The sequence below is a fragment of the Macaca fascicularis genome, chromosome 1, assembly GCF_037993035.2.
Source record: "Macaca fascicularis isolate 582-1 chromosome 1, T2T-MFA8v1.1".
Classification (NCBI taxonomy): domain Eukaryota; kingdom Metazoa; phylum Chordata; class Mammalia; order Primates; family Cercopithecidae; genus Macaca; species Macaca fascicularis.
This window is the reverse complement of record NC_088375.1, coordinates 104,117,438-104,139,621: the sequence shown is the minus strand read 5'-3', so window position 1 is coordinate 104,139,621 and position 22,184 is coordinate 104,117,438. Positions and strand designations below refer to the sequence as shown.

General features: G+C 51.5%; 1 protein-coding gene across 26 annotated transcripts in view; it reads right to left on the bottom strand.

The window, feature by feature from the left end:
- Positions 1-295: 295 nt before the first annotated feature.
- ARHGEF11 (Rho guanine nucleotide exchange factor 11) overlaps positions 296-22,184 on the bottom strand; it is a 110,174-nt gene continuing 88,285 nt past the window's right edge. For 13 of the 26 annotated variants that reach the window (XM_074040247.1, XM_065544327.2, XM_005541373.5 and 10 more), the window contains 23 exons: positions 21,102-21,246; positions 20,393-20,492; positions 19,580-19,609; positions 16,281-16,407; positions 13,019-13,198; positions 12,881-12,928; positions 12,470-12,657; positions 12,006-12,152; positions 11,638-11,717; positions 11,354-11,479; positions 10,739-10,856; positions 10,082-10,260; positions 9,423-9,498; positions 8,996-9,163; positions 7,765-7,855; positions 6,922-7,047; positions 6,431-6,492; positions 5,291-5,509; positions 4,632-4,994; positions 3,489-3,584; positions 2,030-2,277; positions 1,595-1,784; positions 296-821 (listed from right to left, as the gene is read on the bottom strand). In XM_074040247.1, coding sequence (XP_073896348.1) covers positions 763-821; positions 1,595-1,784; positions 2,030-2,277; positions 3,489-3,584; positions 4,632-4,994; positions 5,291-5,509; positions 6,431-6,492; positions 6,922-7,047; positions 7,765-7,855; positions 8,996-9,163; positions 9,423-9,498; positions 10,082-10,260; positions 10,739-10,856; positions 11,354-11,479; positions 11,638-11,717; positions 12,006-12,152; positions 12,470-12,657; positions 12,881-12,928; positions 13,019-13,198; positions 16,281-16,407; positions 19,580-19,609; positions 20,393-20,492; positions 21,102-21,246 — 3,166 coding nt within the window. In that variant the 3' untranslated portion in view covers positions 296-762. The remainder of the gene's footprint in view (positions 822-1,594; positions 1,785-2,029; positions 2,278-3,488; positions 3,585-4,631; positions 4,995-5,290; positions 5,510-6,430; positions 6,493-6,921; positions 7,048-7,764; positions 7,856-8,995; positions 9,164-9,422; positions 9,499-10,081; positions 10,261-10,738; positions 10,857-11,353; positions 11,480-11,637; positions 11,718-12,005; positions 12,153-12,469; positions 12,658-12,880; positions 12,929-13,018; positions 13,199-16,280; positions 16,408-19,579; positions 19,610-20,392; positions 20,493-21,101; positions 21,247-22,184) is intronic. The other 13 variants (XM_005541375.5, XM_005541383.5, XM_074040171.1 and 10 more) reach the window with 6 other exon arrangements.

Genomic DNA, 22,184 nt, shown 5'->3' with positions numbered 1-22,184 from the left:
CCCCATCTTGTGCAGATGAGAAGTCCAGGGAGGGAGGGAGTAGCCCGGCAGCAAGCTGTGGAGGGCAGGCTCTGGAGCCAGGTGGGACGGGGAGCCAGAAGACCTTCCCACTCACAGCGACAGGGACACTCAGGCCTGGCTCCCCCTTTAGGCTCGATCCTCGAGCTGGGTTGTTAACTAGGAGATAAAAGTGAACCCCCTCTTCCCTAAGCAGCTTCTTCCATATAACTGCCTCCAGCACTTCAGGAACAGGAACAAAAAAGGTCAAAGTTATTTACAATAGCAAAGATGCACATACGATACATACATATTTATAGGAAACCAAAGTGACAAAGGGGAGGGGAGGCACCCACCTCCGCCTGGGGTCTTATGGAGAAAGAGGGGAGGAAGAAAGTGCATTTACACAGAAGCCTCCTCCTTTCACTTGCATGTCTGAGGGCAGCGCATGTACAGGCGTGCACGCACATGTGGGGTGAGGGCAGACCATGGTGAGTGGGGGCCTTTCAGATGCAGTCAGCATGCTTTGGAGACACAAGGCCTTGGAGGGTTGGGCTGAGGGAGGGAAAAGACACTGAAACTTGACTCCGATTTGAGCAGACCAAGCAACATGCGGGTCTCCCCCAAGGCCTTGGCTGGATCCTAGTTTCCCCAACTGCCTCCTCCACAGGGAGGAGCGTTGGGATCCCCCCTACCCTGTGCCCTGGTCTCAGGCCAGTCCCTGAAGGAGGAGTGGGGACACAGAGGATTTGGTGGTTTGCACGGTTATGGTCCTGGTGACGCAGCTGCGTCTGCTGCGCTGTCTTCCAGGGGGGCGTCAGAGCCTGTGGGAGGAGGATGAAGGTAAGGAACTGGCCAGCCTGAGGTGACCGCTTCCACATGATCTGTCTAGAAAGTCTTCAGGCTCACGAGAGCAGCCCCTTCAGCACCTTCCTTCTCCTCCAGAAACCCCAGTTTCTTGCAGGGCTTGAAAAGGGTTGTCTACTGAACTCCACTTTCATCAGCCCCTAAAGCCCTTAGATCAGGTAGGTACATGCCTTGTCTTCCTGAGTTATGACATAGCTGTGTCCCTGGCTCACCCAGTGTGGTTCTGAACCATTTAATCAGCACCAGTCTTAGGCTGGCACTGTGTGTGCACCTGCAATCCCAGCTGCTTCAGAGGCTGAGCAGGGAGGATCACTTGGGCCCAGGAGTTTGAGACCAGCCTGGGCAACATAGCCAGGCCAGCCCTTGTCTCGAAGAAATAGAAAATATTTATATTTTATATATGTATATATACACATACACACACACACACACATATATATGTAATTTTAAAAAGTACAGATCTTAGATGTGAGACCAGGCTCCTCCTGGTTTGTTACCTCCATATACAAGGAAAAAGAGGGCTCAATTCTAAGCTCCCCATTTTTCCAGGGAGCTTCTGTGGGACTTCCCTAAAAAGATCCCTCTCTGAAGCTGAGGGAATGAATTCGTTTCACTCAAGGGGAAACCAGACTCTCAGAACCACTATCTCTCACTGCTTAGTGATGTGTCCTCACCAGGTGGCGGACTTCTCCCCTATGGTAGGTCCTGAGAGGGACCTGGCTTCACTCACCATCCTCAGGGCAGGGCCCCAGTTCATGGCTGTTCCTGGAGTCAGAAGCCAGGGGCTCCTTAGTGGGAGGTGAGAGGGAGCCGTCTGTCCATCTAGCTGCTTCTGTGTGGAAACTGCCCACAGGCGTGGTGCCACCAGATGACTCTCCCCCGAGGGACTTGAGCAGCTCTCTGTGGGCCAGCTCCATATCCTGGAAGAGTCGGCGGGGGAATGTCTGCTCAAGTCCTTCTACTCCTAAGGCCCCTGGGGAAGCGGTCATACTCTGATCTGTGCTGGGCCTTGGGGATGGGGCTGTGATTTAAGGGTGGCTGGGGGAAGATTCCCGGGCCAGGACAGGATCTAGGGCTCCTGCGAAGACACACATCTCACTCATGGGGAATGGTTTTGGAGTGATGGACTGAAGGCCTGCAGGGACCCAAGCCCTGTTTCCCTCACCTTGAGCCTGTTGAGCTTGAGGGTGAGCTGCTCAATGGTACGGAAGATCATGCCTACGTCCCTGAGGGCCAGGCTTGGGGGAGAGCGGCTGAGGCTTCTTGGATCTCCATTGCCTCCCTGCAGCTGAGGCCGAGGCTCTGCCTGCCCTGCAGGGACGCTGTCAGGCTGAGGGGGGCTTGTGGGTACCCCTGAGTGGTCGGTGCTTGAGTCCAGGGGTCCTGCTGGCATGCTGACATAAAAGCAGTTCCCTGTCCCCACAGTAAGAGAATGAGATCAGGAGGCAAACAGAGAAGTTGAAGCTATCCTCCCGCTCCTGTGGGATTCCCTAGCCACCCGACAGAGCAGGCCAGGCAGTCCTCTCCAGATGAACTTGCAGCACACGGGCCTTGCTCACTGTCTGCCAGCCCCCTAAAAGCCCTGCTCCCGAGACTCTTTCTTTTTTTTTGAGACGGAGTCTCGCTCCGTCACCAGGGTGGAGTGTAGTGGCGCGATGTTTGCTCACTGCAACCTCCGCTTTCTGGGTTTAAGCAATTCTCCTGCCTCAGCCTCCCGATTAGCTGGGATTACAGGCCCGTGCCACCATGCCCAGCTAATTTTTGTATTCTTAGTAGAGATGGGGTTTCACCATGTTGGTCAGGCTGGTCTCGATCTCATGACCTCGTGATCCGCCCGCTTCGGCCTCCCAAAGTGCTGGGATTACAGGCATGAGCCACCGCGCTCGGCCACTCCCGAGATTTTCTAGATGGCACTTTGTTCAGTCTGGCCCCAACCCAGGGGAGATGCTGAGTGGTGAACTCAAGGGAGAAGTGGCAGAGCTGCAGTATTTCATTTGGGGAAATCAGAGTGGCTCCCCGTCCTTGAGTAAACAGATTGTGGACTGGTTTCAGGCTCTTTTGAAAGGAGCAGGCAGCAGCCCTCCTGCCCTGCCTGACTCCAGCTCTGGATGAACTGCAGCCCCGCCCTGCCCCTCTTCCATCCATGCCATGATCCTCTGGAAGTCCCTTGACCCAACCAAGGGGTGTCAGAGAGAACTGGAGGAAGGACGTGGAGGGTTCCTGACAGGCAGAAAGCACAGAGAACCACTGTGGAACCTGGGGGGCCCTTTCAGCCGATTTCCAAGTGACACTGGAGCGGCGGCTGAGGTGGGGAAGTGGCTGCTCGAGTATCAGGTGAAGGACACTGGGTCCCCAGAACCAGGCCAGGCTTCCCTGCCCCTCCCACAATTGCACACAGGCATTTATCCCTGCCACTCTGAACAGGAGCCTGGACAGGTGGATTCTTAAGACAGCACAGGGCCTGTCCCTGTCTTTAGAGCCAGATCTTCCTCCTCCTCCCCATTCCAGGCAGCTGAGGGAGCTTGTGGGTGTGTGTGTGACCATGGGCAGGGGTCTGACTCTGCCCTCACAGGTTCCATACTCCAGTCCTGGCCTGTCTTTAGCTCCAAGGAGAAAGTTATTACCCGTAGCCTTTGTTCCGCTTTCCACTTCAGGTGGCCCAGGCTCTGGCTGGCCACTCTCTGGTAGTGCAGGGACAACCTTGCTGCCTGCCACCTCAGCTGCACCGACACCACCACCACCAGGAAGAGGAGAGACCAGAAGACAAGGAAAGGGAAGGGAGAGAGAACAGGAAGGAGAGAGGGCAGGAGGTGGGGACGGGGGAGGAGAAAACGGGAAGAACAAGGTGAACACAAGATCATACACGATGACATCCCAGGCAGTGCAGAGAACTTTCCACCAATTCACCAGCAGAGAGAGAAGGAAGGTCAGTTCCCAGAAACCCAGGAGAAGGCGGGCATTGGGCAGATGGAATGAAAAATGCTGCTGGAAGGGCGGCAGAGTGGAACCTCAGGGGAGGGCAGGCCCACTAGCGCGGAACCCCACCCCGGGTGTGCCCCAGGTTTTGTTCTACCTTTCTTGCCACCCTCTCAGACCAGCCCACTCTTCCCGGGGCAGGGACCTTCCTCCCTGGGCTCACTGCTTGGGCTGGGCAGACCTGTCGGCCTCCCTGTGAGCTTGTCTTGGCTTTTCTTGTCTCAAGGCTGCCCATGGTGTTTTCCAACCCGGGGTGCCCTCCCTGCCACCTTATTCACTCCCCATACCCCTCACTCGCCAAATGTCTTCTCAGCTTTGTCTTCCACCCCTTCCAGTCCCAGCTGCCACCTCTACTGCCCTAGGTGCTGTTGCCTGGTGTGAGGGGCTGCATGCACCTGCCCTGTCTTTCCCAGCCTGAGGCTCCTGAGAAGGGCGGCTCTTTTCCGTGGGACCAGATGAGTGAGGAGCGCTAACAAAGACTGGTTGCTGGTAGCTGGTTTGTGCCAGGCAGAAGGAAATGTCCTTATGTGTTACAAAATGAAGTTCAGAGATGATTCAGAATTTTGTGTAAAGCCACACAGATATTAAGTGGCAGAGCTAAGCTCTGAATCTCGACTGCCTAACTCCAAAGCCTGCCTGGTATCAGCGTGTCTCCTTCATCCAGGACCAAGTGTAGGTCTCTGCTCACACGGTACCCAGGGGGAATATAGGGAAGGAAGCAGCTATTCGGAAGACTTATCTCACCTAGCAAGGGAGCTTGTCTCCCCACTGGACACTCCCATTTATTTTACCTTTTCTTACAACTTTGTAACCTCCTGCTGCCTCTGTGCTTGAAGCATCTTCAGCCAGATTCCTGTCCAGTTCTGGAGACTCCCATATCCCAGAATTTCTGGTCCTTGGGGGTAGGTGTTCCAGAGAACAGAGACCCACGTCCTCCTGCTCTGGCCGTCCCCCCTCTGGCCCTGCAAGCTGGGTGTTGTCCCCTTGACCCCCAGGGGGCGCCTGCCCTGGGGAGCCTGGGTCCCAGGGGTGAGAGGTGACACTGATGACAGAAGGTGTGGGTGTCAGGTCGTCCTCGGGCTCCCGGGCAGCCTGAGTTTCCATGGTGTGACCTGGCAGCAGGCTCCACAGGATCAGGTGTCGCAAGTTCTCCACTGGAAGGGAAACAGGGTGGTGTCTTCCCAGCACAGGATGGCACACCACGCCAGAAGGATCGCTGTGCTGCCCCACCGACCCCAAGGTGGTGACCTCAGGCACAGGTGAAGCTGGAGGGCTCTGGTCAACTAGCTGGTGGGGGCTGGGTGGGGAATGACATCTGTCTCTGCATCCATCTCTCCTCAAGCACACCAGGGAGAGCCTTCGGGAAGGTGGAGGGTGCAGGCGCCTGCCAGTTCACACTGGCTGTGCAACTGGGGACCAGGGGCTGACAGCAGGGCCTTGAAGCACTCACCATCTTCCAGAGCGGAGTCAGCGAGCCCTTCCATGAACAGAGGGCCTGGGAAGGCCAGGTGGATGGGGTTCCTTGTCCTGATGCCCCTGTTCTCTCCATCTAGGGATGTAGAAGGGCAAGGCAGGACACCCAGTTCCTCTTCCTCTGCACTGCCCTCCTGCTCGGGGTCCTCTAGCAGGACCGGGTGCTTCCCTTGGACCCTCTGCTGGGGCCCAGTGCCTGTTTTGGATGAGAGAAGAAGGCAGGGAAAGGGAGACAGCTTGTATGGGAAAGCCTATGCGCAGCTTTGGAGCCAAAGGGCTGGGAACACGGATTCGTTCTACCGTTGTTTACTGAGAACTTCCTGTGGCCGGCACTGTCCCAGGCTCTTGGCATATGACAGTAAGCAAAACAAAAAGATCCCTGCCCATGTTGAGCTTACATTCTAGTGGAGGGACATACAAAAATAAGACTCTTCAGTCAATTATGTAGTTTGTTAGAAGGCAGTAACTTCCACGGGAAAGAAGACAACAGCAGGGCATGGGGCTGGGGGCTGGGCAGTGCTGGCTACAGTATTAAACAGATTGGGCCAAGAGGACACTGGAATGAAGACATGAAGGAGGTGTGGCGTTAGGAGGAAAAGCATTCTAAGCAGAAGGAAACAACAGACACCCAGCCAGGAAGCCCGAGATTTCTCTTGAAACCCAAGACCCCAGGTTACTTCACACACAAGCTCTCAATGAGAATGCTGTCCCCATCACAGTAACTGCATCTTAAGCCCTTTGAGCTCCCCAGGCCCCCATGTTTTCCACCCCCATAGTTGCAGTACGCATCTCTCTCCCCAACAGTAACCCCCTGGAGGATGCAGGGCCCGTGGATCCCGCCAGACTGCTCGTCTTCTTCCATGGCTGACGCTGTCACCCAGAGAGGCTGGGTGGGAATCTCTGGTCAGGTGAGTGAGTTCACCCTTTCTTAAGTCTGTTCACTCTGCTCTCCTTCCTCTTCCAGATTCTTCCTCCTGCCCTGTTTCTTCTCTACTCTTTATCAAAACCTCACACCCCGGGCCCCGATGGACTCTCCCATCGCCCCATACTCACACCCAACCTGTGCCTACAGAAAAAGGCCTGGGCAGGCTCCCACAGGACAGTTCAGGGCCCTTACCTCCAGGCAGCTCCTCGGGTTCGGGTTCACCATGGAACACGTCTGAGTCATCCAGTTCTACCCTGAGGGAGGAAACCAACTCAGGGTGAGATGTCATGAGATTCCACCCTGGACTCATGTGTTAGAATGGGCAATGCAGTAGGACCCGAGAAGGACGGTGTGGGCCTCCTCACCTGGCTGGTCTGCTTGGCAACCCGGAGAGGAGGGGGGCTGCTGGCTGAGCTTCTCTGGTCCCCTGCTCTACATCCCCCTCACCCTACTTCAGGCTCAGCTCTATTACAGCCAGGTGGCAGACTGTGGGGGAGCGGACAGGGACAGGAAGCAGGGATGGGGGCATGTTTCTCCATCTGCCAGCGCTTGGAGCTGTCTGCTCCCTGCTAGCATTTCCCTGTTGTGGCTGTCCACCCCTGGGGTTGAAGGGCTTAGAAGCAGCAGGAAACAGGAGGTTTGGAGTGGAGAGAGTGCGGGGTCTGGAGGGCTAAGTGCTGCACCTGCTGGGTGTGAGGCCCTGGTGGGCTGGCTCCTGGGGGCCTGGGGGTGGAGGATGGATGGGCATCGGGGCAGCTCCGGGGTGCCTGGTGGCATTCCGCACGGCCTCTTCTAAGAGCTCCATCCATCTGTTGCTCGGCAGGAACAGAGAGGACTGTAGTGAGAGCAAGATAGTGGCACACACCACCCCGTACTGAGCCCACTGGAGCAAGGCTTCCAGGCCCTTCTCCAGGCCCTAAGAACCCTCTGCCTGGCAGGTGCCCACCTCCCTGTACAGTCCTCCCGGGCTGCTCCCTTGGGGTTATATTACTTGCAGCTACCAAATCCTGGACACCAACCCTCTGTTACACTCTGGGCAAAGCATTCTGTGTTTTCTCTCTAAAGTAATTCTCTAACAGGTAGCATTAGCCACATTTTGAAAGATGAAAACCCTGGAGTTGGGAAACTGTTTGACTCAACCTGTCTCCTTCCACTGTACCACGCCATCTCTGGCAGCTGCTGTCAGAGAACATGGGTTGGGCAGGAGGCAAATGCTTGAGAAGGATGCATGAATCTAATTCGCCTGACAGTGAAGGGAGTAGGGCAGGAAGGAAAGCAGCAGCAGCAGCAGCTGCTGGAAGACTGCCAGAAACTCATTCTCCCAGAAGTGGGCCTGGCGACTAGCTCAGGGGTGATGACCCCTCCCAGCTTCTCTACTTCTGTCCTACCTCCCACTTCCCTTCCCAACCCCCTGTCCAGGCACTGCTCTGGGGCCCAGTCCTGGTGTTGCTATCCACCATCCTCATACACACCACCCTGGTCCCAAAGGGACTGTGGTTACGGGTAACCCCTCAATCAATTCTCACGTGTTCTTGTCTGATGATGTCAATGCAACCAGCTCATAGATCTGGGGTGGGCCCAGCTTGGAGGTGCAGATGATGAAGAAGGCCCGTTTATCTGTGTGAGGAAAGGAAGGTAGAAGGGTCTGTACTAGGGATGGGAGGTGTGACTGCAGCCTGGGCCAGGGTGACAGAGTGGGACTCAAAGCCCTGACCCTCAACGCGGATGGAGAGTGCAGCACGAGACAGATGTGGATCATGAGGACCACTTGGAACCCACTTACACAAGGGATAGAGGAAATTCCAGGACCCCTAATGTCATCTTTCACAGCCACCCCATTCCTCTCCTGCTCTAATAATAGTGATGGCTGATGTGTGTATGGTGCTTAGGATTTATAAAACTTTTTATTGTTTTTTGAGACGGAGTCTCACTGTCGCCCAGGCTGGAGTCAGTGGTGCCATCTTGGCTTACTGCAACCTCCACCTCCCAGGTTCAAACAATTCTCCTGCCTCAGCCTCCCGAGTAGCTGGAATTACAGGTGCCTGCCAACATGCCTGGCTAATTTTTGTATTTTTAGTAGAGACAGGTTTCACCATGTGGGCCAGGCTGGTCTTAAACTCCTGACCTCAAGTGATCTGCCTGCCTCAGGCTCCCAAAGCAGTGGGATTATAGTTTATAATTTTATAAAACTTTTTCATACCTGTCATTCCTTTTGATGCCCCCAAGAGGTAGGGTAGGTATCACTCCTATCTTACAGACAAAAAAAGTGAATCCAGAGAATTTTGCTCCAGAGCCCTTTCTCACACACACTGCACTTCTCATTGAAACGTCTCTGTCCACTGGACCCAGCTCTGTACCGTGGGTACTAACATCTTCTGTAACCAAACTCTGCCCAAGTCACTCTTATAGCAGATAAGGCTTGTCCTACTCATTCTGCCTAATCCCATTCTTCCCAATCCTGCTCAGACACTCTTACCCCATCCTGGGTGTGCACGTCCCATCCAAACCAGCACTGTGCTTGAGGACTGCTGACCACCCCTGTGCCTGGTTGTCTATCTTCCTCTTGGTCCCCATCCTAACCCTCATCCTACCCCACTTTGGGCCAGTCCTCCTGCTTAGGCTGGGTCAGGACAGGAGGAAAGGAACACAGGTGGACAGGTAGGTCCTGTAAAGGCTCCACACTGACCCTGCCTCACCCAGCACTCGCTGGACATGTTCCCTGAGCCCCAGGCCAGCCTGGACCATCTCCCCAGGTACCTGTGGCCACAGAGCGGATGAGCACAGCATTGAGCTTGAGTACAGGGCTGAAGGTCTGCTTGCTGTCTGAGGAGCCCACAGCGGTCTTGCTGTGGCATTTCAGCAGTAGCTTCTCGTCCTGTTTCTGCAGCAGCACTAGGAGGTCCTCCAGCAGCAGCACATGGAGGTCTGGAGGGGTATGGTCATGGGGAGACGTTCCCTGGTGCCCACTCATCCTTCATGAGCACAATGTAGGGCCATAGGCTCTTGGAGGCTCTAGGAAGCCCTGGGAGTCTGGTGACCCCATTTCTCTCTCTGGTTACTCCCTTCCCATGTCCTGAGCTATCACCTCCAGTCATGTTTCAATGCTTGGGAAAGACAGAGAGAAAAGCCCAGGGAGGCCCACCCACTGCAGGTTCCCACTCAGTCCCAGTCCCCTGGCACATACCCAAGGTCTTATCCTTGCTGATCCTCCAGGTCAGGGGCCCCTCGTGGATCATTTTTCTGGTTGTAAGATCCAGGCTCTGTTAAGGAGACACCATTCATTCATTCATTCATTCATTCATTCAAGTGTTTGAGAACCTACTGTGTGCCAGACATTGTGTTAAGGTGCTGGGAATTGGTAAGTAAGAAAAAGTCCTTGCTCTTACTCTCTTGTGGGGGATGAAGACAAGCAAAAAGGTAACTGTGAAGTCATGTGCCATGTGCCAGCGGGGGGATATACTGATGGCTCTGACTTGGGTCTCCTACCTGCCCCTACCATGTGCCAACTGCAGTCCCAAGAAGATCACACAGTGCTTTTCCTGCCCATGCCTCCAGCTTTATTCCCTCCCAGAAGATCTCCACCTTACCTCCAGTTCTACCCGATCCCCTGCTCTCTCAGGCTGAGTTCCAACATCTAGTCTTTCTTGGGTAGGGCTGTCTACCTTGTCCATCTAGGGACAGGGTGACAATAACAGGGTGTGTGTCTTCTGGGGCTCCATTGTGCCACCCTATCCGGTCTTTGTCTCCTACCTCCAAGACTCTCCAAGCCCTGACCAGAGTTCTGCTCCTAAGGGTGCCCACAAAGTGTGAGGGGTTGACTGTGCTGCAGTCTCTGCCTCCTACCTTGAACTCTGCTGCCAGAGGGTTGCTGGCCCTCTCCAGGGCAGTGGCATCCAGGCGTTTCTGGTAGCCCTCTAAACGGTGGCGGTTCTCTGTTTGCTTTACCGCTTCATTCACATACTTGAGAATCTCCCGGCACTGGTCCCGGGCCCGGCAAAGCTTCTCATGCTCAGAGGTGCCACCTACCAAAATGGACAGAGGAGATGGTTGGGGCTCCTGCCTGAGAAGTCTAACATGGCATCAGCTATTATCTGCCTGAATTCATCCATGGCAACTGGCTTGCTTCAAACCAGCAGGCGTGGGTGGAGGTGAGCCACCCTTGCCTCACACGAGGACCTCAAGTAGTAAGGGTAACTTTTACTGAGCATCTTCAGGTCTCAGACAGACCACTGCTTTGAAGACACTGATAGCTCTTGGGAATTCCTGCCTCTACCACAACCAGCTCTACAGATGCAAGGTACAGAGACTGTGGTAAATGGCCACAATTATGCCACTAGAAGGCCTGTTCAAATCAGACTGGGGTTCCTAACACCTCTCTGTCCTGACTCCAATGTCTGAAATTTGGGGGTAGTGAAAGATACCCAGGATCCCAGGGAGAGTGACAACCTAAAGCTAGACCCTCTTGTACGGTCTGGACGCCAGCCCCTCCCCGGGCGCTACCCTCTGTGTGCTTGATGATGCTCTCCAGCAGCAGCGGGTACTTGGTGAGCCGCTGCATCTCAGAGATGATGAGGTCTCTCAGCTGCAGCCGCCGGCACTGAGGGTGGCTCTCAGCCTCCTAGACAGCAGGAGACATAGAAGGGAGGAGATGTCAGCGTGGTTGGGAGCTGGCTTATGGGCTCAGGGCCAAGATGGGTGAACATGACAAACAGGTCCTAACACCAGGTGGATCACTCAGAAATAGTAGTAGAAGCTTCTTCCTTAAAGATGTAGTGAAGGGTTTGTGGTGGCAGGGAGACACCAATCCAAAGGGATATGGTCAAAACAGAAGGGCAGGCATATTGCTGCCATTCCATAGACAAGGAAACTGAGATCCACCTCAGTGCACACAGGTGCTGGTGGGTGAGCCAGGCCTCTGACTGCTAATCCAGGATTCTTTTCCACAAACAAAGGTCTCTTTGTCTAGAGTCAGTCAGTGCTTTTGAGGAGCTCATGCGGAAGGACAGAGGGAGTTGCTGTAGAGAGGGAGGATGTGGCCAGGAGGAGAGAAGTTCAGGAGATCCTTGGTGACCCTGACGGAGATGAAGGAAGGCCAAGGCATGGCCAAGGACGCACCTGCATGAAGAGCTGGAATCGACTCTCCTTGCGTTGCTTGGTCTTGATTAGCTCTAGGGCTATTGACTGATAGGAACAGAACTGTGCAGCCACTTGCTGGAGTTCCTCTCGGGCAGGGCCATCAAACTGAAGAGGCAGAATGGACATGGGGCCAGGCATCACACCCCTGCCTGGGACCAGACCCCTGCCTATCCCTTCCTTTGCCAAATTCCCTGGCCTTGGGTAATGAGACCCTGCCTCCCCCAGTCTCCTCCTTGCCAAGAGGGAGAAGTTTGGAGCCATACCCGGGCCAGCATGAGGTCACTGATCTCTTTGATGATGGGGCCTTCCTCCCGGAGCTTCTTCATGGCTTCACACCAGGAATCTGGGGCGAGAAGAGAACAACTCGAAATGCCTGGGGTTGAGCTCAAGCGCCAGAACCTTTCTGACAGAGAGAAACGAATCTCTGACAGCAGTGCCATGGGAAGGGTCTGGAAACCATTTTACTTTCAGGGTGAACTCCAGTGCTGGTTTCAGGCTGTCCACAGATCTTTTTCTCACCAGGGATTGGTAGGGGGTTATCTGCTCAGGGAGTTCCTGGCAGTGGGGCCAAAGCGGAACAGGAAGCTGAAGGGAGGCAGAGGAGGAGTCTGGAGGGGCACAGGCTCCTTACTGTGAATCTCTATGAGTTCAGGCAGGTTCGGGAAGAGCCGGGCCAGCTCCTCCCGGGGCATCAGGTTCTCCTTCTTCATTCGCTGGTAGAAGATCAGGTCCAGGACCCGGAGCGTGCGCAGGTGGGAAGCTTCAGTCACAAACAGCTCTGAGTGGTGGTTGTGACAAGAAGGGTAGAAAGCCAGGGAGAAAATGGATCAGCAAGTATCTAGAGTCCCTGCCTGGTTCCCACACCACTCTAATTTTGGGGGAGCTTGAAGTGCTGGTTTCAGATCATACAGCAACTTTTCTCTTACCCCAAGGGCCAGAACTGAGGGGGACCTATAGCAACAGGCAACATGGACCTGCTCCAGCAGACAGGGGCCCCCCACCCTATTAACCTCTTTCCCACCCTTGTGTCTTAGGCATCCTGGACCCATTCCCACATGTGTGAGTGGCGCTGGGGGCAGTGGAGCATGTTCTCACCATTTATGACCTCTTGCCGGTCGATCTCCCTCTGGGTTAGCCCAGCCACCACATCCTTGCCCACTGTATGCTGCCAATTTTGGGCATCTGGCTCTGGTTCCAGGTCAGACAGCTGGCCCAGATCATCCTCTAGGAGGTGGGGAAGGAGGGCATCCGTGCAGAACCCCAAACTGGGGGACTCAATGCTCCTGGGGGATAACAGGCAGCTCAGCTTCCTCAGGAGGAAGAACTCACATGGAGGGTTTGGCCCTCCCTCTTCTGCCTGACCTGCTTGCCCCATGCACATGGGAAACCAGCGGGCCCAGAAGAGGAGACACCCACCCAAACAGCCCCTTGCGGGTGAGAGGAGCAGCTGGATGTGGATGGGACATACAGACACCAAACAGAGGCACCACTGTGCCCATCACTTACCTGCGGCCCATTTTGGGAGTGAAGGGAGGGGTTGGGTTCTCAAGAGACCTGTGGAGGGAATGTCAACTCTCAGCAACCCTCTATCCTTGCGCCCACTCCCGAGATGGCCATGGGTGCAGCCACTGTAGCCCTGCCTACCTGGTGGAGAGGCTGGAGGCAGAGGACGAGGCTGACTGGTGCAGGCGAGTAGCCTCCGCAGCAGCATCCATGTCAACATCACTGCGAGAGCGGGGCACGTTCTCTGCCTTTCGAGACCGTTTCATCTCTTCCCGGCCCTTGAGGCTTTCAGAGCGGCCCAGGCGAATCTCTGAGCGTGAACTGGGGGAAGGGACAAGAGACTTTGGGACTTGGGAAGTCAGTGGGCCATGCTTACATCCTGGCCAGCTCTTACCTGCGACTCCATTTCGAGGATGCCTCCATGCCACAGGTTCTCCCCTTGAACATGGCCAAAGCACCTGGATGGCAGTGGAAGCTTCTCAGTGATAGACCATTTTTGCTGCTCTACAAACTCCTCTCTCCTCAGCCTAGCCTGATGGATGGACAGAGTCATCTGCCTCTGGAGTTATTAGGAAGGGATCCCAACAGGAAGATTAAATCTGGGGCTAAAGGAATCCGAATTATAGTGTGTCCACAGGCCTGAGACACCATGCTCCTGTCAAGAAGGTGGTAGACATCATCGTCCCTCATCAGGGACCACAAAGTCCCAGCTCCCTGCCCATGGGGCCATCTAGTGGCCAGTCCATGTTGCCCTGCTTTGGAGTGGGTCAGCTGCCGCCTTTAACTCTGCTTGAGGCGGACCTCTTTGAAGAGGTCTTAAGAGGACAGTAGAGTCGCTACATTCACAGCTCATTTTAGGATTTTCCACACGGCCTATCAGAAAGTTCTATCTGCTGCTGGATTCCTAGCCCTCCAGTTGTGATGCGATGAGTTCCATTCTTATCTTAACAGTACCGTTCCTAAGATTCCGTTTCCTCTCAGGAGCAGACAGGCTTGTGCTTACAGGGGCCTTTTTACTGACAGGCAGGACCCGCTCCTTGGCCTGCCATGCTTGGCTACTGAGTGTCTCTGGGGTTTGATGAGATGCTGATGACTGGGTGTTGCAGTCGAGTCCGGTCGTGCATCAGCCTGAGACAGCTGGCACCTCTGACCTCTAGCTGCCCCAGGATGATCCCCCCACCTCCATGCTGTGGCCCTGCTGGGCTGCTTTTCTGATATTATTAGTAATCTACATCCTGCTCTGCTTCTAGGACCACAGGAGGCCTGAAAATGTCTGCAGAGCTCTTAATAGCACAGCAGGTTGCCGCAACGAGGAGCTAAATGTCTCGGTTTCCATTCATGGTGCCCAAACCGCCGAATGATCCAAAATGGAGCTCATCTCCTAGGGTCCTGAGGGTTTCATCTGCAGGGTTAGAAAACGTACTGCCCACTGATCCCTTACTGAATTCACCCCCCAGAATTCTGCTAGAACAATCCCAACCCAGACTAACTCAGAACACTTTTCAGTGTCCTAATGGGTCACTGTACCAGTACAATAAAAACCCAGTGGAGCTATTGGGGCTGCAGAGCTAAGCACCTTCCTTCACGCACCCAGAAGTAAGTAATGCTCCCACCAAGAAGTGAGGCATATCATCTAGCTTTGCCCCCAAATTCCTAGGGTACTGCCTTCTAGAACTGGGGCATCTTATACCTGTTGAGTATCTACAACAATCTCTGACCCACCATACTGCTAATACTGTTTCTTCTGAGATTGCCAATGAGTTTATAATCATCAAATCCAAAGGTTTCTGCTTAGAGTAGCTTTAGGATCCTAGTGAGTGTCTTAGGGCAAATTTACCTAGCAATGCCAAGAATGCAAGTTTGTAAATGGTCTCAAATATTTTCTCAAAATGTTGATGTCTTATAATCTTAAAATATTTGATTTATCTACATCATTGCTACCACAGGAATCACATGATGTGCATATTTAACTTACCCACTAATGTTAGAACTCAACCTTCCCCCAGTACAAATCTAACCTTTATCTCCTGTAAATCTGTCAATTCTCATGGCAGCAAAATCTTTTGACACGTGTTAAGCTGAAAAAAGGCTTCATATAAACAGAAAGGAGTAACCTGCATTCAAGCAGGAAAGCTTGGCTTATGGTTTGACAATTAGTTATTTCAAAGGCAAAATAGGCCAGGGGCAGTGGCTCATGCCTATGATCCGAGCACTTTGGGAGGCTGAGGAGGAAGATTGCTGTGGTTGGGAGTTCCAGACCAAGCTGGGCAACATAGTGAGACTGTCTCAAAAAAAATAAAAATAAAAATAAATTAGCCAGGTGCAGTGGTGCATGCCTGTACCCCTAGTTACTCAGGAGGCTGAGGTGGGAGATCTCTTGAACCCAGGAGGTTGAGGCTGCAGTGAGCTATGATTGTACCACTGTACTCCAGCCTGGGTGACAGAGCAAGACCCTGTCTCTTAAAAAAAAAAAAAAATCCCCCAAACAAACAAGCAAAGGCAAAATGGCTTGAATATCCACACTGCTTCACACTGACTTGCTTTCATGCCTGCCTGTACTCCAGCTCAATGCTCTGAGGCTTGAGTGTCCGCAAGAATTCTTTCCCCCTGCACAAGACCACATTACTATACCTGTTTAAGTCACCTTTAAGGGTGGCAGGAATACTTGTGACTACAGGCATGTGATTTGAAGTGCTGGCTATAGAGTTTTAGACATGACTTGACTGCTGCCATGTCACGATCAAGAGCAACTAAGTCCAAGAACATGTTTTCATACCAGATGAGGACTCTAGTGAGAACCTGACCAAAGAAGAATATGAGAGATGCCAGTCTCAATTCCCTTTTTTCTTCTTGAAAAGGGAAAAGCAGTTCATTTGTAATCAATCCACTTTGCCTCTCTTTGCTGAGGTGGACATCTGATGCCTAGAGTTACATCACTTGTCTTTAAAGTACCCAGCAGAACCTCATCTCTGGCTCTCTTCTTCACATACAGACACGAAACGACTTCCTTTTGCCTGCCTGGGTCTTTTTTCCCCAGGACCCCTCTTGCGCCCACTATAGTCTTCCTTATCCTTGTCACTTAGGGTTTCCTGATTGGCCTCTTTATATCATCTAGCTCGATCTTGGATGAAGGCTACTGAGTAGTCAGGTGATAAATCCAAAGGGAATTTGAAAAGTGTGTAGTTCTTGGGATGGAAGTCAGGGATTTGTTTGCTCTTCCACTGGCTTTTTCACCAGCACACAATGTGTCTCCTGAAGATACTGGGGGTGGGGAGGAAGTTCTGTAGATGGAGCCTTAGAAGCTAGTGGAGGGGGGTAAAGTAGCTGGAATTAAACCCCAGCATCAGCCCTGCCCATGCCCCACTCTTCAAGCAGCTAGTGAGTCCCATCCAGCCACTGCTACCTGTCACTCTCCAGCAGGTCCTCAGGAAAACTTCCAGTCGAGAGTCGCTGTGTCCCAGGTTCTGGGGCGTCATACTGCTGGTTGTTCTCAAAGTGCTGAATGATGTTCCTCACATTGCCTGGTTTGACTAGAAGCAAAAAGAAAATGAAGGACATTAGGCTTGCTGTTCAGGGACGGCTTCTCAGGCCCAGACTTCCCCAGATCTCCGAAGACAGAGCAATGAGCAAGCGTGGATGAGAACAGCACTGGACCAAGAGTCAGGAGATGTGTTCTGGTCCTGGCTCTTCTATGAATACGTTTTGTGGCCCTGGGAAGTCACACTATCTTTCTGGGTTTATTCTTCCCTCGTGCACAAAATGAGAGGGTTTGGAAGTATATTTTCCATAAGCGTTCTTTTGGCCCTCACATTCTTCTGCTTGAAAGTCATGATCAGTAGCCAGGAATACCAAAGCACATCTACATGTAATTTGCCCATGTTGCCAAAATATATTAGGCATTTCTCAAATTTACATGAATTTTTCGTTTTTCTCTGCCTCTCCTTCCTGTCCTTTCTGCCCTTCTCTGGCCTCCATCACTACAGAATCAGACTCTTTAGTACTGTAAGAGATAACCTAGGAGGAATAGAGGAGAGACTTCACTGGCATTCAAATTCCAGCCCCCTTTCAAAGCTAAGACACAAGAGAGCTGTTCTTGTTCAGACAAACAGAGAGGGCAGATGGGGAGTGAAAAGGCACAGGTAATGCCAACTACAGCCCCTGGGGAACTCAGATCCAGAGTTCCGTGGCTCTCAGCAGGAGGGAAGAGAGATAAAGGGTTCACCTTCAAGTCAACTAGCTCAGTTCTGAGCCCAGCGATATTAGAACAGGGGTGGGCTAGGAATGCTGGCTGCCTGAGACCAGTGGAAAGGACAAGGGGTAATGGGGAGGCAATATCAACAGCCCAGGGTCTGGGCCCTGATCCTACTTCAGAGATTCTGACATCTACATATACAAACTTACAAATCTGTCTCAAAATCTGACTTCCATAAGAAAACTTATAAGTCAGAGAGAACAGAAAAAAGTTTAGCTGCTGTCTTCAAAGTTTACAATTCCACAGCCTTTAGGCAAGTGGCTTGGGAATATTTTTCTAAAACTGTGCAAGTGGCTGTGGGTGCACATTACAGGAGTAGGGGCTATTACCATCACTCTCACTTTGGAGATTAAGAGCAGATCTGCCTGTCCCAGCCTGAATGTGCATCTGGGTCTTGAAGCCATGCAGATGCCAGGGTCAGCTGTGCAGCTGCAGCCCTGAGCCGCCCTGGCTGGGTGATGATGTGGGAGCCTGGGAACATCCTATAACTGAAAGCCAGCAGGCTGAGTCCACTCTTCCCTTTCCCATGGGCCACTTGGAAAATGCTCAATTATGTTCTAGATAGAGTTACACCTTAGCTGTGGTAAAATACAGGCGTAGCCCTGAGAGCTGGTATAACCGAATGACCCAGAGTAACAGGGGAAAAACAGGTAGAAGGAAATGGATTTTTAAAAAGAGCAAAGTGGCTAGGCACACAGTGCCTCACGCTTATAATCTCAGCATTTTCAGAGGCCAAGGCAGGAGGATCGCTTGAGCCCAGGAGTTTGAGACCAGACTGGGCAATACAGTGAGACCCTCTCTCTACAAAAAATAAATTACCCAGGTGTGGTGATGTACGTCTGGGGCCCCAGCTACTTGGAAGTCTGAGGTGGGAGCACTGTTTGAGCCAGGAGTTCAAGGCTGTAGTAAGCTATGACTAGACCACTGCACTCCAGCCTGGGTGACAGGGTAAAACCCTGTCTCAAAAAAAAAAAAAAAAAAAAAAAAAAAACCAACCAAAAAAACTGAGGACTGGATTTCAATGCCATTCTTTATTTCCCCTTGTTTTATAAACTTTTTTTTTCATTAATTCCTTATTTTTATTGCTTAAAATGGCATACGGTCTAGCAGTTTAGTAACTTTTAAATTAATTTTGAAGATAATATTTTTAATTTTCACTTTTATGTAAAATAAATTACACTAACAGAATAGTTTCCAGATTGCATCCCATTGCTATCTCACTATCTCTCTCTCTATATTTATTGTTGAACCTACAAAGTGTTAATCAATTGCATGCATATGGACCTTATTAACAGGAAATGAACTTGCTCAATTCTGTGACATTTCACTGTAGGCTCTAAACTTCTTATGGATTAATGTGTAATCCATGTTTAAATCCATAATTTAAACATTAATGTTTTAAATATACGGATTCTGGAAGATACTAGGTCCTCTAAAATACATTTAGGGTCATTCTTTTTTCACTGCTGTGGTTATACAGTGCTGGTAGTTAAACGTCAAAAGAGATGGAGGTGCTATACTGAGGGGCTTAAGTAGATGATACGAACAAAAATACCCAAGAGAAAAACTGTTAGAGACCCATACTTTACATTAAAAAAAAATCACCTTCGAAAATGATATTTTTATTATTTTAACTGAAAACAAAAATCTGAGGCACTGACTGGGTGCGGTGGCTCATGCCTATAATCCCAGCACTCTCGGAGGCCAAGGCGGGCAGATCACCTGAGGTCAGGAGTTTGAGACCAGCCTGGCCAATATGCTGAAACCCCATCTCTACTAAAAATACAAAAATTAACTGGGTATAGTGGCACATGCCTGTAGTCCCAGCTACTCGGGAGGCTGAGGCACGAGAATCCCTTGAACCTGGGAGGCGGAGTTTGCAGTGAGGCAAGATCACGCCACTGCACTCCAGCCTGGGCGACAGAGTGAAACTGTGTCTCCAAAAAAAAAAAAAAAAAAAAAAAAAAAAAAAAAAAAATCTGAGGCACTTCTGCTTTACTGCAAGACCCTTCAATGTGTGAGGGTTCCCCTCACTTATATAGAACTCTGGATTTTTGGAAACTCATCATGGAGATGTGACTGAATTATAGAGAAAAGGCCTCAGGCTGTGGAAAAACCGCCAGAGGAACCAGAAGTCTAGTCTTGGCCAGAACTACCAGAAGGCGCTGTCCCTGCGGGAGTAGGAGCTCTGCCCCCTGGAACTCTGGGTTAGGAGACAAGGTCTCGTACCTGGCATGAGGGTGGTGCCCTCCCCAACCACCCACAGGGTTTGCAGCACACAGCAGCTTTAGCAACAATGAGCAACACATAAGAGAAATGGAGAGAAGAAAGAAAGGGAGGGAGGAGGAACAGGATGGGAGATGGTGAGAAAGAAACAGAAAAGACAAGATTTGGGAGATGGAAACTCAATGCTAATGCAAAGACAAACCCAAAGAAAATGGTCCTTTTACCTTCCACAGGGGACAAGGGAATATGAAATGCTAGAAGAAAAACAAACAAAAACAAAAGTAAACCATGAAAAGTCAAATCAATGTTTTAAGAATCAAAATAAAAATTACATCAAGCCAGAAAATGAAATGGTAGCGGTGAAAACCAAGGCTGATCTAGAAGAATCCCTTTCCCTCTCCTGTAATGCAGCAATTTCAGAAAGGGCAGCCGGCCCACCCCACTACCCCTCACAGATTCCCATTGATATTGGGGGGCTTAAGGTACTGACTGGGAGGGGACAGCAACAATTTCTAGACAAATGACACACACTGGGAAGAGATCAATGATAGGATCAGTTGAGTTTTGGGTTACTGATGGCATTAGGGGAACCTCTGGGACCCAAACTTGCCCCCAACCTGACTAGTTCTACTCAATAGTGACTCAACCATGCCCCTCCCACATCTGTACTATTGCAGTCCTGTGTGCTGGGACCAATTATAGACCCTTGGATGAAGGTGAAGGGAGTATTTATTGTCCACAGGGCGATCCTTGCCGAGGGGAAATGTTTCTCACGTGGTCGTTTGGTAGCTAGAACTGCTCTGGGTTCCTAGACTAAGACCCAGGGACCGGGACGGTTTCCTTGGCTCAGAAATATTCACCTGAACCTCAGAGATCCTGCACTGGATTTGGCAAGGGGAGAGAAAGTGGCTGTGGTCTGAGTTTGGGTCTGCGGTTCCCAGAAACACAGGAAGGCCCTCTGCCAACATACTGGTACATGAAAGGGCTGAGGTCCCTGCCCAAGGAATGCCCAAGGCTGTTGCTCCCCAAATACTCACTGCTTTGAGAAGAGCTTTTGGGCTTCCCAATGTATTTGAGGATGGGGTTTCGCTTCTTGTCCTCCAAGGCATCCTTTTCTTTCTTGGAATTGCTGCTCTGCTGAGACAGGAGACACTGGGGTTTGGAGGAGGCCCTGATACTCAGGCATGGCTGCTAATCAATTCTGCCATTGTCCCCCAAGGCTGGCCCTCAGCAAGTAACTGGAGAGTTGACTCTTGCTGGTACCCTAACAAGCATTCATCTCTGACCTGGGTTTGGAAGGGACTGAGAGCTGCTCTAGTCTGGGGGTTCTCACTGAGTCCACATCCAGGTGGAGGGATGTAGCCAGAGACCTGCAAAATGGCTTTCCTGACCCACCTCAGCACAGAGAACTGCACCAAGAGGAGATATTTTCCAGGACAGCTGTTACCTTCTTATTTTTTTTGAGACAGAGTCTCACTCTATTGCCTAGGCTGGAGTGCAGTGGTATGATCTTGGCTCACTGCAACCTCCAATTCTTGGGTTCAAGCAATACTCGTGCCTCAGCCTCCCGAGCAGCTGGGGTTAAGGCATGCACCACTACGCCGGACTAATTTTTGTATTTTAGTAGAGATGGGGTTTCACCACGTTGCCCAGGCTGGTCTCGAACTCCTGAGCTCAGGCAATCATCCGCTTTGGCATCCCAAAGTACTAGGATTACAGGCATGAGCCACCATGCCTGGCCCTCACCTTCTTGGTCTTAGGGAAGAAGGGTAGCCACTTGTCCTTGTCAGGAGCAGACTGGGCCTTTTCAGCTGTGTTGGAAGGTCGTGCCTCTCGAAGACGGATCCCAGCATGGCTCATGTAGGTATTGAGGGCAAAGTCCATGGGGGCGCTGTAAAGGAGGAACAGTGTCCTGAATCAGAGAGCTCAAGTTATCTTCCCTGTGTCAAACAATCTCTTCACCACCACCCAGTGGAGTGGGGAAGGGGTAGTTACAGGTGAAAGTATTCAAAGAAAAGTCTAAAATAATTAAATGGGACAGCAGGCAGAAGCTGGCCAAAAGTTGGACTATGACCTTCTCCACACAGTGAGCCCACAGGTAACCAAGAATAAGACTTCTCCCAGGAGAAGTCTTACTCTTTCCCTTAGCAGAACTCTTCCCCATGAGCAGATGATGGTCAGTGGAAGAACACGCCAATTCCCTAAAATGTAAGTAAATAATTTCCTGCCTGGTCAAGACACAGGCAGACGTGGAAGACCGGCTGAGGTCTGCAGCTGATACTCTCAGGCATATATGCAGGGGTGGGGAGGCCAGGGGAAAGGAGAAATGCCAGCAGCCTCTGCCAAGGTATACTGCCTTCACCATCCTCCCACCCCAGTACAGAGAAAAAGAGATGGACAAGGAGCTGTCAAGTGGCTTCCAACTGCCACAAATGAAAATGTCCAGACTTCTGCTTAAAAATGTCTTTGTAGCCACAATTTGCTGGATGATGACCCACTCTGCATTCAATGCAGCAAGGCTTTAGCTCTGTCTGTATTTCCCTGTAAAACAGACTCCTCACCCTATTTTCTCTCCCTTATTAGTGTGTATGCTCAGGGAATGCAGACTCATTTTAATCTTGGCTAATGAAAAACAATGAGATAAATATATAGGCTGCAAAAAAAAAAAAAAAAAAAAAATTCTAATAAGTGCCAAGAAAGGAACTGTGCTGCACACCAGCTCCCCTCTGCAGATGCCACTAACAGGCTGATTCCACAATTACTGTCACTACTTTAGGTAGTTTAAGGGAAAGAAGTGAGAAGGGAGACAAAGGGCTCATCTGGGTAGAG